The sequence below is a fragment of the Sebastes umbrosus genome, chromosome 19, assembly GCF_015220745.1.
Source record: "Sebastes umbrosus isolate fSebUmb1 chromosome 19, fSebUmb1.pri, whole genome shotgun sequence".
NCBI lineage: Eukaryota > Metazoa > Chordata > Actinopteri > Perciformes > Sebastidae > Sebastes > Sebastes umbrosus.
This window is the reverse complement of record NC_051287.1, coordinates 14,455,583-14,473,461: the sequence shown is the minus strand read 5'-3', so window position 1 is coordinate 14,473,461 and position 17,879 is coordinate 14,455,583. Positions and strand designations below refer to the sequence as shown.

Sequence of the window (17,879 nt, the reverse complement as noted above, 5' to 3'; positions counted from 1 at the left end):
ACTACCTAACAGTTGGCTGTAGCCTATAAAGTAGTGTTCCACCTCAACCTTTAACATTAAAATGCTTCTTACATGCCAGTTCAGTAATAATAATTCATAGTACCCTATAGGATATATATAGGAACAGTATGAAAGGGGCCATTCTGCATGATGAGTACTTTTTTGAACAAAGTTTATTTCTGAATAAGAACTCTGAAAATCCACTGCACAAGCATGTTTGGACCAATAGATATCCCACCCACCCCCCACCCATTACAATACCCAGAGGGCACACAACTAAAACCACGCAAGGAAGTGTACAAAAATAAATAATAATAATAATAATAATAATAATAATAATAATAATAATAATGATAATAATAATAATAATAATAATAATAATAATAATAATAATAAATAAATAAAGAAAAGAAAAGAAAAGAAAAATAATTATAGGTAAAAGAAAGAAAATAAATAAACAAATAAATAAATAAAAAATGATAAATTGTTAGGGGTCTAGGGCAGTACACCCATTATCTAGGGAACTAACATGCATAAAAAAACAAGCACAGGAGTTAAGCAGAAAAAAACAGGGGTCCTTCCAATGCTTTGTTTGCAACAATCCTGGTCACTTATGTATATATATATACATATATATATATATATAAGAATAAGAATAAGAATATATATATAAATAAATGTATATATATATACATTTATTTATATATTTTAATATATATTCTTATTTATATATATTATATTTATATATTATTTCTATCTATTTTGAGCAAATCATCACGCCTTATATTTATTTATATATTTATATATATTTATATATATATACAGTATATGAACTTGCAAAACTTTTGTTTGAAGTAAAGTTTTGTGGTACCACACTAAATAAAGCAAGGCAGGTTGATGGTTCATGATGAATACTTTTACTACTGATAACTGATTTGCTCGTGCACACACTTTGATATTACTGTTTTTTTTTCTTACGTAAAGGATCTGAATACTAACTATTTTGCCCACACACTGAAACGGAAGCAATTACTCAAAAGTCCCGTCCATCAGTCGTGAAATGACGTCGACACACCTCCTGCAGTCACCCTGCAATCTCTGGACAAACACTGGCTATCAATAACAGCCCTAATTGCAGACTATAGATGATTTTGTCATCGTGACTTTCTCATCACCGTGGTACTTTTAAAAAGAGCTGCTGACGTCTACAGCTTGTATCAGGAGGGGCATTTAACTTTCATCATTATAGTCATTTCTATCAAGAAGTCTGACACTGGAGCACTTCTGATGGAGCTTTTCTAAAGTTAGATCAAGCTGAAGAACTGCAGCTATAAGGATCCAAATACAGCTGTTTATAGATCTGACATTTCTCTCTGATAACATGGGCGGAGTGAGCGTGTACTACTACTGTTCATGGACTAGCAGACCGGTTTTATTATGTATTATTCTGGCTGCATTACCGTGCATGTTGCACTGCTCAGAGAGCCCTGCAGCAGCAGCAGCTGTTGGCAAAATCTATCCACGAGGCAACCACTGGGCAGTAGGTAAGAGAAACTTCACATCTATACAAAATAAAGTACAAATAATAAGTCATTTACATTTTTTATTATTATATAATATTGTATTTGCTTGATTTATTTAGTTAAATATGCACCATATTTGGTGATAACATTTTAAGCAAATCATCAGAAATGATTTAAGCATATTGAGAAACCCTTCATATCCTGCAGGCTTTATATATATATATCCATATATATATATATGTGATTTATATTTTATATTTTATATATATACTTATATAAAATGTATATACATTTATTTATTTATATATAAAAATGTATTTATATATATATATATATAAATGTATTTATATATATATACATTTATTTATTTTTATATGTATTCTTATTTATATATATTTATATCTATTTTGAGCAAACCATCCTGCTTTATATCTATTTATTTAAATCAATCAATCTATCTATCAATCTATCAATCTATCTATCTATCTATTATAATGCAATGATTTGTCTCATCTCTCTCATCTATAAATAGACAAGAAGATTTTTTTCTTCTGCTGGACACACAATAAATAAATACAGTGAATTTAATTCAATTAAAGTAATTAAACATGCCTCTTTAAGAAAGAAAGCTGTTTCATGGGAGACATACTGTATACTGAATACATTGTGTTTGATCCAGGCTTGAAATGTTGTAAAAGTGAGGCTTTTTATTTACACTTTAATGATAGAATATCATGGTGCAGTTTACAAAATAGTAGTTGGACCACAGACAGATTTATGCATCCCATTTACGTCCAACTCCCCAGGTCACTTGATGGGAAAGAAGAGCATCGAGAGCCTGCCTGGACTTCAGGGGTCAAACCATGACAGTGACTACCTCACACCCTCAGAAACAGCTGCAGGGGTCACAGAGCGACTGATGGAGGCTCTGATGCAACAAAAGAACCTGAAACAGACGACGCCACAATCTGCAGACAGGCTGCTTCGGCTGCACAGTGCCTGGAGAGAAGAGGACAGAGACAAATATCTCAGAGAGGTCAGTTTGTGGATTATCAGTGCATCAGTGATTTTTCAAATGTTTGGAAATAAGATGTCATGGTTACATGTATTTCTTCATTATAGATGTCAGACCTGTTTCTTCTGGCTTTGAGACTGCGAGACAATGACTCCACCTGAATCATCATCACCTACTAAACATGTGCCCTGTAATCACATATTCACTCTATATTTTTTTTCTGCTGTAAGAAACCCAAAAGAAGATTATTTTATCAGTAATTTAAAATGTCTAATATGCACATTATGCAGCAGTTTGATTAAAGACTGACGTGTTACCTGAGCTGAGAATGCTGAATAAATTTAACGTTGTGATAACTGCATTGTGGATGTCTAATCATGCTTTGCACACATTCACTGTTAGGACTAACTCCACCTGTAGGGGAGAGCGGGGACAGTTGGGACGGAGCCTTTTTTAGCAAGTTAGAAAGCAACTATGTCATTCACCATGCTCATAGTCAGCTGCACCCTCTTCACTTTCAACCTCAAAGTGGAGACCTACTGACTATTCCTCACATTGTATTCACAGTTATGAAATCTATAGCGTGTAAGTGCCTTTTTGCCTCTTTTGTTATTTTCCTTCTACCATACTGTTTTTAGTTATGCCACATACAAAATCATATTGTTGGAAAGCTTATTTGAAGTTGATGCTAGTGTTTTAGCTGTCTGAGCACAGGAGTCCAAAGCGTGTCTGCTCTCCCTGGGACGGTTCGGACACAGTTACTTTGGGGAGGGACCCACTGAGTGAATGTTTACTCAAGTGGCAGCCAATAAGAAACCCTTTTTTTGCCAAATTCCACATCTCAGTGATTCATGAAAATATAATAATTTTAAAAATATTTTCTTTTTCTCAAAGAAAAGTGTGGAAATCTTCAAATTTGGACTACAGTTTTTTTCTATGCAGATGATATATTTGTTTTTTAGCCCAGAACGAGATGTCCCAATCGTCCCGAGTAGGCAGAATTTGGGGAAAATGTACTCACAAAATTGTGCCTTTAATGTTTGGTTTAGGCTCTAAAAACCTTGATAAATTGTTAGCAGACACCTGTATCTGTTCAGGGATCAAATTATTTTCATTACTGTTCAAGCAGTCTGTAAGTAATGGGAGGTTATTTGGTGTCAATAACAAAAGTCTTCCAACTGACCCCGTTCTCCCCTACAGTACTGGTTTGTACCACCAGATGGCGCAAAATGTCCATTCTGGGAGCACCTGTATTTACATTTTAAGTATACCAGTAAAGTGAAGCAGGATGAATTATCATGATTATAATTACAGATGACAAAAGGAGTTTATGGCCCATTCAGTGAGCTTTGATGCTGCTTTTTCCTCACAAACAAACACAAACACACCCCAGTGTGTATTTAGGACAGTAAGATAGATGATGACGGGGACTATTATTAGCCCTCAGGGGTTGCAGACAATAGGAAATGCTAATTGAAACAATTTGGTTACACACATCTTTTCTCTTAAAGCCAAAGGAAAGTGTTCTCTTCTGTCCTCTTCCCTCATTTGTCGCGGATGATTGGCGAACAATAGAGGTACAAGCCACTTTCACCCTGTCATTATGAGTCTAATCCCGGGAGCGAATGGGATAAAGTTTGCAGGAGTTAATGAGGAGGAAATAAGTGGGTTGACAAGCTCTATCTGTAAAACAGAAAGAGGAAGTCTGGGAGTTTAAGCTGCTTCTTTATCACACCCTCCATTATGTCTTTAAATTAATTGATTAAACATTAAAGCGGTGTGAAACTTGATACCATAAAGAGGTTAAATAGATATTTTTGATCCAAATTTGCATTTACATTATGATGTGTGACCCTATTTGAGCCCATCATGTGTTTTAGGCAGCATTAGCAAACCCACAAAATCACAGAATGAAAATGTCAACCAGCTTCCCTTCATCACTAGCTTTGCGTTTAGTGTTAAATTTATGTTTTATTGCTTGTTTTTCCCAACCTGATAGTTAGTGGAATCAACCACTAAGGGGAGCTGTATTTAATATTTCCCCCAATTAGTGTGTGCTGAGCTTCCATATACCTCCACTCTGCAGCATGATTAATGATGCTTTAAATATGTTTTATATAAGTGATATTGGCAGATCAACTACAGGTCATATCTATTCTGCTATATATATATTTTTTGCATCACAGTCATTCCTGATGTACACACATATATTTTTCATCCGGTCAGACATTTCTGACAAATCTCCTTGTCTCAAAATGTGAAATGTCTGGGAAAAACATGATTAGCCACAAATTTGTTAATTCATTTTTACATATAAAGTTTATTGTGTAGAGAAAATATTCACATTTGTTAAATCTTTCATGATGAAGATCAAAAAATCAGCAAGGAAGGATGAATCAAAAATGAGGAGTGCTCCATTTACAAAAGTAGAATAAATACTGATTGGTACTAACGGACTTGTTGTATTGGCAACATAACATTGGATGAGAATGAGACGGGGCTCAACAAATGTAAACACAACTTGTAGAGAAGACAAAGGAGAAGAAAAATACCAGATCATCAGTGTTCATTAGTTTCATATTTTTACAGGAATTTAATAGTTAGTGTCACAGATGATCAAATAGTTGCTTATAAGGATGACACTTTACTTTAAGTCCCCGTATTCAGCATTTATAAGCAGTAAAGACATTTAATAAATGGTTTAACCCATTATAATAGTCGTAAGCAGTTAAGGATATTTAATGTACAGTATATGAAGACATTTTATATTATTACAACTGTGTTTTATTACATTGTCATCCAGCCTCCACTTATGGATGTGGTACAATTACATTAATAAACACTTATATCTGCGTACAACTTCATTATAGTGTGTTTATATAACATTTATTCAATGTTTACATACTGCTTATGAATGCTAAATCAAGAGAAGTGAAGTGTTACCCTTATAAGTGATGTGAACGTCTCTAATCCTGATTTCACTCTTTAAAAACTTCCAAAATAACAATCCCATCAACATGAGGATGAAGTCAGTTTCTCAAAAAGATGCAGCACGATGCATTCTGGGTTTCGATGTCCATTTTTTAACCTCCTCCACACAGCATCACCACGTCTTCCCAATAGACTGAATGTGTTCCTTGGCCTTCATCCTCAGTGAGGCAATACTGGAGTTCCTTGGATCAGATGAGCAGTGGTACGCTGGAGGCGGGGGGCACATTGAGCCCATGTGAGGCAGGTGATGGTGTTGTCCCAGTGCCGGGGAGTTGAGGAAAGAGGCTGGCAAGGAGGAGGGCATGGAAGGAGGAGGAGAAGGGGTGTAAGTGCCCGGGAGGCCCTGCGAGCACCCCGTGATGAAGCCCGGCAGGGACTGCAGGGAGGTGGAAGTGGTGATGGGGGTGGAGAGCCAGGGGTCAAGCTGCAGGCTGGAGCCCAGGGAGCTGGCGGGAGAGCGGCTGAAGGAGAGCAAGGAGGAGGAGGTGTCCTGGAGCTTGATGGAGCTCACCTCCAGCTTCTCCTGCCGACGCCACTTGGCCCTCCGGTTTTGGAACCACACCTGAAAAAAGAAAAAGGAGGATTTTAATTTTCAATTCAATTAAACTCAATACAAACTTTACTAAACCCTGCAAAGGCTACTGAGGCAGATGCACACATGATAGTTAGGAGAACACACTTTTAAAGCTAAAATCAATCAAATGCTTAAAAGAAACTATAGCTATTATGTAAATTATAATATTGTGTGAAAGTATTCAAATATTTAGAAATGTGGAGGATGAGAATATGAGATATATGAGTGATGATAACGAAGCACTTTGCATTAAATTGTAATGCTATAATCAACAATTAGTGATTTTTTTACGAAAGAAATTGATTGAACTTCCAGTTTTTCCAGTTTCTTTCAATCTTGAATCTGTGATAAAAGTTTAACATTTTGTAAATCAATTTGAATTCAGCCAAATTAAATAAAATTGCAGTTAGAAAAGTAAAACACGTACCGAACCGAGCAATGTGATTTCTATCAGTTTTATATTTATGATCCCATAGCAAGTTAAATATCCCTACAAGTGAAATTAATTTCAGCAAATTAAACTAATATGTTACAAATTGTTTCTCTAAATTTCTAATTTATCTCTGAAATCTTTATATAATAATAGTAAATCTACCCAAAAATAAACTTTTCATATAAATATTTAGCCTATAAGGATGTTTTTTTTTTTTTATTATGTAGATTCTTTGTTTTTCTTCTTTTATTTATTAAAAATAGGCCTATTACAAATGTTGGGAGAAGCCTGGGTCCACACACTTGGCACCCAATCAGAAGGCTTCTTTTTGCCATTTTAATCACCTGACTACGACCATAAAACAAATTTGTGCTTCTTGTTTTAGGCTCCCTCATAGGTGGCAGTGCATTTAGCAAATGGCAGATTGGAGCAGCCCCTCCTCTCTCATCAGTACAGCTGCTGTCTCTCTACTTCCTGATTGCTCCTAGTGACATCAGCTGCTAAAAAACACCAACACAAGTAGCCTTGAATTTTATTTTATCAATTTTTTAATAAATACTCCTCCTTGTTTATTATCTACTTCAACCAGTTACATAAAAGTTACTTTACAGACTGAACTGTTTGTTTCCTGCATGCTCTCCTTTGAGAGATGAAATAATTTCAGTGTTCAACACCAAGCCCACCAAGTCTCCTGCTGTCATCATCAAAAGTAAGCTACTTTATAATGTTGGACTATTTCAATATTGTTGTTTATTTGGAATTTAGTTCAGTGTACAATTTGATTTGATGCTGTTGTGTCTGTCAGCTGTGTGTGTGAATATGTGGCTGCTGTGCTAGGCTATGTCATGCTGTTAATGTTTGTCTTGTTGGATCAGAGTCAGGCTATAGGTATGAGTGTGGCCTACACATGTGCCACCAGGACTCTTTTGCTTTCTAATAGAAATGCAGCTAAAAGTGTTGGAAATTAACTTTTTTTGTCCACCTGCCACTGTGTCTGGTAGATTCCAAAATCTCCACTCCATAGATTACACATTGTGATTTTTTTGGCTGGTGAGTGAAGCAAATCTATAGCAGTCACTTGCATATTGTTACCAGCATTTAGCTGGTGGCTGATGGTGCTAATTTCTGGCTAAAAACAAAGTCAACAAAGTTGAACAAGAGTTAAAGAAAGAAGATGAATATATTTATAAAAAAAAGAATACAACAAGGAGCAACATACAAATGAGTCAGGATGTTTCTGTAAATTGTAAACAATAATACAGTAGTGCAATGGTGCAGAGTGCAAAATATGCTGGGATAAATATTGAATGATTATTGTAACAGGTTGCTTAATATACATAGGTGGATATTTGTATATATGCTTTCTCATTTTAATGATTATTTTGAACAAATAATTATGAAAATTATATACAAAAACATGTATTTTAATGTTAATCTGAAGAGCAAAACCTGACATTTAGCAAATCAGGCAGCACAAAAACAGCAAATTCCAGTATAGAATATGCATTTTCTGCAAAATAAATGAAGGGACCTGTTGACATTTTTGTATTAAATGAAAGAGAAATGATATAATATTGACCATTGCTTGAAGTGAATATTTAGTAAAATTGATAAATACAGCCCATGTTGCAAAAGCCCAAATTTACATTAACTCTCAGAAGTTTTGCAAAAAAATCTGTATTTTTACAAGAAATATTTTTAGAATTCCATGAAATCCTTTTCTTCTAACATAAATTAAATGTTAAAATAGAGTCATAAACATCTAAAAAACAGAATAATTATCTTTAAAAATCATCAAGAAAAGCTTAAATACAGACAAAAAATACTGTAAATCTAAGACCATTTACATATAAATCACAAATGAAACATGTAATTTTTACTTTTTTTTTTCTTTCATTTTGAAATTCAGACAAAAAATGTAAAATTTCTTGAAAAAAACTGTTAAAAAATTTTTTTTTTTACAGTGTAGATGTTTGGAGTTGGACGGGCTAGCCATGCACCTGATTGTTCACTATTTGTTATGCAGCCATCATCACTGCCTGCAGGCTGAATATATGCGTGCACAGTGACGACAGAAAGGCTTTGAAAGTGGTTGTTTTTTGGGGTAGCTACTGTACGTACCTGCACTCGGACCTCCGGCAGGTTGACCTTAAGAGCCAGCTCCTCTCTGCTGTACACGTCCGGGTAGTGGGACTTCTCGAAAGCTCTCTCCAGCTCGTGCAGCTGGAAGGTGGTGAATGTCGTCCGGTTCCGACGGTGTTTCTTCTTTGGGTTCTCATCATCAGACAGTTTTCCGTCTCTGTCCGGTGAGTCCGGACACACCAAGGCTTCAGCTGCTCCACCTGCACAACAACACAACACAACACTGTTAAGAATGTCACAGTAACATAACAGTAAAGAACTGGCAGCAGGGTTGCCTTTATGTTGCTGTAAAATGAACATACACATACTTGTAAAGGGACATACAGACAGCGACAACAACACAGACTGGTGTTTGTTTTTTTTGTTATGTGTTTTTTTTTTTTTTTTGTTTTGTTGCTTTGTTTTTTTTAACTCTACTTTTTCTTTTTCTTATTTTTAATATTATTTATTTTTTTTATTTTTTTTATTTTAGGTTAAAGGAATACATACTGTGGTGGCAGTTTCTGTTAAAACAAGACACAAACTGTGGTCACAACCTGTCTTTCAAGTAAATTTAATAGAAGCACCTGCAGATGGACTCACGAGTGTTTTTTGTTTTTGTTATGTGTGTTTTTTTTGTTTGTTTTGTTGTTTTTTGTTTTTTTTTAACTCTACTTTTTCTTTTTGTTATTAATATTGTTAATTGTTTTCTTGGTTTTGGTTTTGAATGTTGAGGTTGTTTTCTCTTTAGTGTACTTGATGGGTTTGTCTGTAAAGCTCATCTACTTAAAAGTTGGTTTATAGACTGTTGTAATTACAAACAGTGGATTGCATATATGAAAACAGCCTTGAAAAAAGGGGGAAAAATAAAGTATAAAAAAAAGATTTATTTTTTAAAAGAAATATTATTATTAGTGTTATTTATGTGCATTTATGTTAAGTGCTCCTTCGTGAAAGATGAAATAATCTGAGTTCAAGTTGGATCTGCATTATTAAAAAGGCGAGGAAAGAACTGAAATTGACTACACTGTTAATAATTCCCCAGTAAAATAACAGTAAAGAACTGGCAGCAGGGTTGCCTTTATGTTACTGTAAAATTAACATTATTATACTGTCGCTGAAATTTACAGCTTTGTACTGTTAATGAAAAATACTGTTTTTTTTTATTAATTTCACAGTATTTTACAGTTAATTTACTGTTTAACGATACATTATATAGCTGTTTTTCACCTTTTACATTATCTTACTGATTTGTTTTAATGCACTATTTAGGTTGTATTTTTTACATACGTTTTAATAAACATTATTTGTTGCCTAGATGAATAGACTTAGCAGGTTACAGACATAGGAATAGTCACACTAAATACAATTAAAGGCACTTGTTAAGAAAAAGGCTATAATAGACTTGTTGACACTTTTCCCAAAAATGTCTGTCTATAGCTGGCTACAAGCACAGAATGCAAACCATAACAACATGTGAGTGAAGAACAATAAAGCTAATTCACTGATTTTACAATCATGTACAATGTACAAGCCTCACATGTGCAGATCAGGTCCCAGAATAAAAAAAATACATCATGAAACTGTTACTGATGATACTTTAGACAGTTGATCAGCAATATAGTGCTGTTTTTTTAAGAATGCATTTTAGTTCAGTTAAAAAACGGCCTATGAGTGTAATCTAACAGGTTTTCTTTTGTATTAACAGTAAAGCACTGTTTTTAGCAATAACAGGTTAATACTGTTGAAATCCTGTTGTAAATTAACAGCAATTGTTTACAGTGCAGGATGATAAAAATGGCAAGTTTAAGCCATATGCGTCCTAAAACCTAATTAATAAGAGTTTTTTAAATATGTAGTGCATATTTTGTTTTATGAGGAACATTTGTGGTTCAATTTGGTGAAAAATATTGGAATGCAATAAAACACACAACCAGCTTTGACAACACTACTGTAAGGGGAAAGGGAATACAATATAAAAAGCTCAATAAAAATATATATAATCAATTTAAAGTAAAACTACTCTTATTTCTTTCCTATGGATATTATTAATGTATTTTTCTTTATTTTTTTTTTTTTTTTAAGGACTTTTTTTTTTAGCCAGTCAACCTGCAGCTGTTACCCTGCACTATATTCAGTTTTAACAGTTCTGGTATTTGTTAGTGTACTTTGCACTACTAACTTTTTTACTGCCTTTTTACTAACATGTTTTGCACTATGGAACTGTGATGCTGGAAACTTGAATTTCCCTTGGGATCGATAAAGTTTCTATCTCTCTATCTCTCCATCTATTTATAAGTTTGCACGCTATCAAAGAAAACGACACCCTAATGGTTTTCTTGAGAAAGTTTAAAAAAAATATATACTTCTTCAGATAACATGACATGTTATATAAGCATATTTTTTTTGCACTTAAATTGACTTTATGCGTATAAAATTTGGAGAAAATTCTACTTACTGTCAAAACTTTCTGAGGAATGACTTTTCTTCAATGGGTTCATGATTACATTCCGCTCAGCATCTTTGACCATGCAGACTTTCTCAGTCATGCTGTAGCAGGCCGACTTGTGGAAGAGGGTGTCCTCTTTAAATCCCAGTATTGCCTCTATGCTGTGGACTGTGGACGGGTTGTTGTCCCCTTGTTGTGGGCTCTGGATGGAGCGTGCTGAGGGAGACAGGCGCTCATCCATCTTCATCATCATCACTTGGGAAGTTGATCCAAGAAGCCACATTGGTCGGTTGTAATATGGAAAAAAAATGCTCAAAATTACACTTACAAACCAGAGTCGAGTGGACAATTTACGCACAAGACACGCACCAGTAAGCCTGTCTTGCTCAGTGGATGTGGAGCATCTTCAGAGAGGGGCTTTTAAAGTAGTGCCTGTTGTAAGACCCCTCCTGCTCATGCTGCACCCCCGCTGCACGTCAGAGAGTGGGACGTCCTGTTGGATTTGGCCCCTTTGGATTTAGGGGGTAATTGTGCGCCCTCCCTATAACTCCTCCCCATCTCAAGTGCATCAGTCAGTCAGTGCTGGCTCTAAACCTACTTACATAAATCTTAAAACCATCTTTCCACTCCTCCAGATGTCATGTTCATGTCAGTCTGTGGCGAAAAAAAAAAAAAAGGAAGATTATAGGCCCACAGATTAAGGTACAACAAAATCATAATTACAAGATTTCTGGTCAGGACACGGATTGCAAGATGACAGCTTAATATTTAATCAAAGATATTGTCGCCAAACCGAATAGATATTTTTCATTTTAGTTGAAGAATTATTTGTTTTTATTGAAAGGACACATCATCCTGGTTCCATGTTGAGGCTCATTAAAACACACGAGAGGGCTCATTAAAAATCAATTCATAAATCAGACTTTCTTTAAGCAGTTTCTTCTAGGTGTTGAGTCAAAGAGGGTAACAAAAGCCCAAACAATAACAGTTTTGGGCTATAACCACTTAACGGCAAACAAAGATTGACAGCAGTGTGGTAATCCTGCTTAAGGGGATTACATTATTTGACTCAAAAGAAGTTAAAACCCCTAAAACTATTTAGCTCTTCTTAATTACAGAAGGTGACCTTATCCTTTGTTTGCCTGAGAGAGGATGGGGGGGGTCAGATGCTAACTGAGATTTGTTTTAATTAACAGTAAGAAAAAGTTGTGACTTGAGCAAATGCAAAAGTTTATTTATACAGCAACATTTTTTTTTTGCTCTCTTGTGTTTGCATGTGAGGAGATCTGTCGATGTTTTACAGCACACATACAGAGATAATGGGTTCTAAAGCTGTATGGTGTCTGTCACTGAGTTTGAATTGATTCAGTTTTATTGTTAAAATGTGGACAACAATCAGTTTCTGTCTCATGAGTTCAGTGCTCAGCTGCTGGTTAGCCTTGATTTATTTCCTTGCCAAGAGTTAGAAGAGAAGATTGATGCCACTCTTGAATGCATGTATACATGCAGGTGCCTGTAACGTTACCTCTTATGTATAAGGCTTGTACCTGTATGATTACACTATAGTGCATTCAGGCAAGTAAGGCTAGTTGTAATGGCCCATTTTGGTTAATATAAACTGGGAAAAAAAAGTTTGGAAACTTTTGTTTGGTGGATTATTTCTCTGTTGTTACAATGCTAATTGGCATTGTATTTTACATCGTTGGAAAGCCTGTCTATTTACCTTCACAATGATGTCCAACTTGTAAGGATCATGCATTTGTGGAATGAGCAGCACAGCTGATTATGTGGGTAGCACCCAAGAAAAAATTGCCAAAATGCTCTGCCAATGGTAAACAGTGTATTCTCCTGTTGGAATTGACTCTTGTTTTGAGTTGTTTGGTGGATTGGAGGACTGAACTCTCTATCAGTAACAAGGAACAAACAAGACATATTGGCTATTTTACACTTTATTAATTTAATACACCGTCAGGAGCCTCAGTAGCAGGTGGAAGATCCTTAAAAGTTGGACATCATTGTGAAGGTAAATAAACAGGCTTTCCAACGATGTAAAATACAATGCCAATTAGCATTGTAACTACAGAGAAATAATCGACCAAACAAGTTTCCGAACTTTTTTCCCCCAGTTTATATGCATTTCAGAACCTATTAAGTAGATGTTTGGTCTTGGACGGGCTAGGTCCACCTGATTTCTGCCTACGCCAATGATATGGCAAAATTGTAGCCACTATTTGATATACAGCCATCATTACTGCCTGCAGGCTGAATATATCTGTGCACAGTGAGAGAAAAAAAGGGGGATGAAAGTGGTTGTTTTTGGGGACAGAGGTTTAGTTTTCTTAGAGATGCTCTCCTGTGTTTGCATGTGAGGATAGCTGTCGATGTTTTACAGCACACATACAGAGCATGATAATAGGTGCTAAAGCTGTACGGTGTCTGTCACTGAGTTTGAATTGATTCAGTTTTATTGTTAAAATGTGGACAACAATCCGTTTCTGTCTCATGAGCTCAAGCTGCCGGTTAGCCTTGACAGTCGTCTGCACACAGGCTGAACGAAGCTCGTGGCATCAGTACAATAACCTCCGGTGTTCACAATACCAGCAAAGAAGAGACCATGTAGACAGAAAACCTCTTGCAGGTTTTTTAAACTTTTTTTGAAAGCATGTGTGGTAAAAAATTCTCAACTCAAACTGAATTTGAAAGCGATTGTCCTTCAGTCGACGTTTCCAAATCTGAAATAGATCAATGAGTACGAACATAAGCTTTGACCCTGAGGAGTGAATAAGAGATTGAAGCTTGAAAGGAATAGTTAAACATTTTTGGAACTACGCTTATTTGTTTCCTTGCCGAGAGTAGATGAGAAGATTGATGCCACTCTTCTGTATGAGAGTGACATCAGTCTCCTCATTTAACCCTCTGCAAGAATACAAATGAGTTTATTTCCCAAAATGTCAAACTAAACTACCATTAGCTCAGTGTTAGTTGAGACATCTTGAAAATCTAGAAGAAAAGTACAACAGGCTTGTATAACTTGCTCTATAGCTGGTACCCAGAGAGAGAGAGATAGAGAGCACAGCGTCCGGTGATCCTATTAGATGGTAATCTCCAGACTTTACAAATCCACAGCCGTTTAACCTTGGGTTCATGTGAAACTCTAACCGTTCTGCCTAATCATCCCTAACAAGTGTTTGGTTAATGCCCAATTAAATTAAGACCTATTTCTTGATTCACTGCATTAGCTCTGATTCAGGTAGATGGGGATTTTTGAAGTTGCTTAATTTTTAATTTGATATACATTTAAAAATAATATAAAATGTAAAAGCCATTGAGGATTTTAAATACACTTGTTTTAAATACACTTGTTTCGACATGCTATATTATGACTTTTTTCTACATACTATAATATGACTTTTTATGACTTTTTTTCGACATACTAGATTATGACTTTTTTCAACTCTCTATACTATCACTTTTTTATGACTTTTTTTTTTTAGTATAGTATGTCGGAAAAAAAAGTCATAGAATAGTATGTCGAAAAAAAGATCATTGTATAGTATGTTGAAAAAAGTCAGTATTGTATGTTGAAAAAAAAGTCATATAATAGTATGTTGAAAAAAGTCATAGTATTGTATGTCAAAAGTCATAGTATAGTATGTCGAAAAATGAGTAAAAAAAGTCATAGTAGCGTATGTCGAAAAAAACGTCATTGTATAGTATGTAAAAATAAAAAATCCTAGTATATTATGTTGAAGAAAAAAGTCATAGTATAGTATGTCAGAAAATTAGTAAAAAAAGTCTTAGTATAGTATGTCGAAAAAAACGCCATAGTATAGCATGTCGAAAAAAAAGTCATAGTATAGAATGTCGTAAAAAAAGTCATAGTATAGTGACCTGAAAAAAAATCATAGTATAGTATGTCGAAAAAAAGGTTATATAATATTATGTTGAAAAAGGTCATGGTATTGTATGTCGAAAAAAGTCATAGTATCGTACGTCGAAAAAAACGTATTTGTATAGTATGTCGAAAAAAAAGTCATAGAATAGCATGTCGAAAAAAAGGTCATAGTATAATATGTTGAAAAAAGTCATAGTATAATATGTCGAAAAAAAGTCCTAAAAAGACATAGTATATTAAGTCAAAAGAAGTCATTGGATATTATGTTAAAAAAAGTCATAGTATAATATGTGAAAAAAAGTCATAGTATCGTATGTCGGAAAAAACGTCATTGTATAGTATGTCGAATAAAAAGTCCTAGTATAGCATGTTGAACAAAAAAGTCCTAGTATAGTATGTCGAAAAAAAAGCATAGTATAGTATGTTGAACATTTTTTTTAAAGTCATAGAATAGTATGATGAAAAAAGTTGGAAATAGTATGTCAAAAAAAGTCATAGTATAGTATGTCGAAAAATTAGTAAAAAAAGTCATAGTATAGTATGTCGAAAAAAACGCCATAGAATAGTATGATGAAAAAAGTCAGTATAGTATGTTGAAAAAAAAGACATAGTATAGTATGTCGTAAAAAAAGTCATAGTATAGTATGTTGAAGAAAAGGTCATAGTATAGTATGTCGAAAAATTAGTAAAAAAAGTCATAGTATCGTATATCAAAAGAAGTCATTGTATATTATGTTAAAAAAAGCCATAGTATAGCATGTCGAAAAAAAAGTCATAGTATAGTATGTCGAAAAAAAGTCATAGTATAGTATGTTGAAAAAAGTCAGTATTGTATGTTGAAAAAAAAGTTATAGTATAGTATGTTGAAAAAAGTCAGTATTGTATGTTGAAAAAAAAGTCATAGTATAGTATGTCGAATACAAAGTCCTAGTATAGTATGTTGAATAAAAAAGTCATAGTATAGTATGCTGAAAAAAGTCATAGTATAGTATGTCGAAAAAAACGCCATAGAATAGTATGATGAAAAAAGTTGGAAATAGTATGTCGTAAAAAAGTCATAGTATAGTATGTCGAAAAAAAGTCATAGAATAGTATGTCGAAAAAAGTCAGTTTAGTATGTTGAAAAAAACTCGTAGTACAGTATGTCGAGCAAAAGTCATAGTATAGTATGTCGAAAAAAACGTCATTGTATAGTATGTTGAATAAAAGGTCCTAGTATAGTATGTCGAAAAAAAGTCATAGAATAGTATGTCGAAAAAAGTCATAGTAATGTATGTCGAAAAAAAATCATACTATAGTATGTCGAAAAAAGTCATAGAAGAGTATGTAGAAAAAAAAGGTCATAGTATAGTATGTCTACATACTGGCATACTATTCTATGTTTTTTGTAACATACTATACTATGACTTTTTGTCGACATACTATACTATGACTTTTTTTGACAAACAGTACTATGATTTTTTTCTACATATTATACTATGACATTTTTATTTATCGACATACTATACTATGACTTTTTTTTCAACATACTATACTATGACTTATTTTTATTATTTTTTGGCCATACTATACTGTGATTTTTTTTTCTACATACTTATATGACTATACTTGTATGACTTTTTTTCTGCATATTATACTATGACATTTTTTTTACTTTTTTATCGACATACTATACTATGTTTTTTTTTAACATACTATACTATGACTTTTTTTGGACATACAAACTATGACTTTCTTTTATTTTTTAGACCTTCTATACTGTGACCTTTTTTTTCTCTAAAAACAGTACTATACTTTTTTTTCTACATACTATACCATGACTTTTTTTTCTACATAACTTACTATGACTACTTGTCTACATACAATACAATGACTTTTTTTTCAACGTACAATACTATGACTTTTTTCAAATTTTTTCAACATAAGATACTATGACTTTTTTCCGACATACTATACTATGACTTTTTTTTTCTCTTTTTTGGACATGCTATACTGTGACTTTGTTTTGACATACAGTACTATGCCTTTTTTTTAATAAATACAATACTATGACTTTTTTTCTTATTTTTTCGAGAAGATACTATGCCTTTTTTTTCGACATACTACACTTTAACTTTTTCAGACATTATATACTATGACTTTTTTTCGACACACTATACTTCGACTTTTTAAGTACGTCGGAAAAAAAGAATAAAAAAGTCATATTATAGTATTACAATAATAGGATAAGATAGGGAATAGGATAAGAAGTTATTATTTTAACTTTTTAAAAAAGTAATAATACTGATTCTAAAACAAACATACTGTACTATGACTTTTTTCGAAACACTATCTTATTTTTTTTAGACTTTTCAATAACTTGTTAAACATACTGTAGTATGGCTTTTTATCTTATTTTCTGCATACTATACTGTGAGTTTATATTATTTTACTTTTTGAAATTTGAATAATACATTTACAAGTACTCCCATGTATTTAATCTGTATTCATGGACATTGATTCAATTTTTATAGAATAAATGATTCAGTATTTTAAAGTTATGGTTAGTGCATATCTGCAAAATGTCTGCAAATGTTTTTGCTCAACAGCTTTTATTAAGATTAAAATGCGTCAGTGGAGAAATTCAAAGTAAATCAACATGTCAAAACTCAGGACGATTTTCTGCTTTGTATTAACACTGAAAGACAAAAAAAATCTAAATGTCATAATTAATTCAAACACCACATACAAAAAAAATCTAGAATAACCAACAAACCAAATTACACAGGAATGATTTTTAACTTATATACAGTATAATATATAAATATATATATTGTGTATATAAGTGAGTCTTGTTATATAGACAGAGAAAAAAGAGAACATTATTCCACAAATAATC

General features: G+C 33.5%; 2 protein-coding genes and 1 long non-coding RNA gene across 3 annotated transcripts in view; 2 read left to right on the top strand and 1 right to left on the bottom strand.

Moving 5' to 3' along the window:
• Window positions 1-1,076: 1,076 nt before the first annotated feature.
• LOC119478434 (gastrin-releasing peptide) lies at window positions 1,077-2,894 on the top strand. Its single transcript, XM_037753168.1, has 3 exons — window positions 1,077-1,544; window positions 2,330-2,559; window positions 2,646-2,894. Exons 1-3 carry the CDS (start codon window positions 1,382-1,384, stop codon window positions 2,697-2,699), a joined length of 447 nt encoding a protein of 148 aa, XP_037609096.1. The 5' UTR covers window positions 1,077-1,381; the 3' UTR covers window positions 2,700-2,894.
• Window positions 2,895-5,115: 2,221 nt separating this feature from the next.
• On the bottom strand, window positions 5,116-11,946 carry rx3 (retinal homeobox gene 3). Its single transcript, XM_037753129.1, has 3 exons — window positions 11,112-11,946; window positions 8,658-8,901; window positions 5,116-6,091 (listed from the first exon to the last, which is right to left on the bottom strand). Exons 1-3 carry the CDS (start codon window positions 11,387-11,389, stop codon window positions 5,642-5,644), a joined length of 972 nt encoding a protein of 323 aa, XP_037609057.1. The 5' UTR covers window positions 11,390-11,946; the 3' UTR covers window positions 5,116-5,641.
• Window positions 6,113-17,879, top strand: part of LOC119478411 — a 20,512-nt gene continuing 8,745 nt past the window's right edge. The window contains exon 1 of the long non-coding RNA XR_005204439.1: window positions 6,113-7,245. This is a non-coding gene — a long non-coding RNA (uncharacterized LOC119478411). The remainder of the gene's footprint in view (window positions 7,246-17,879) is intronic.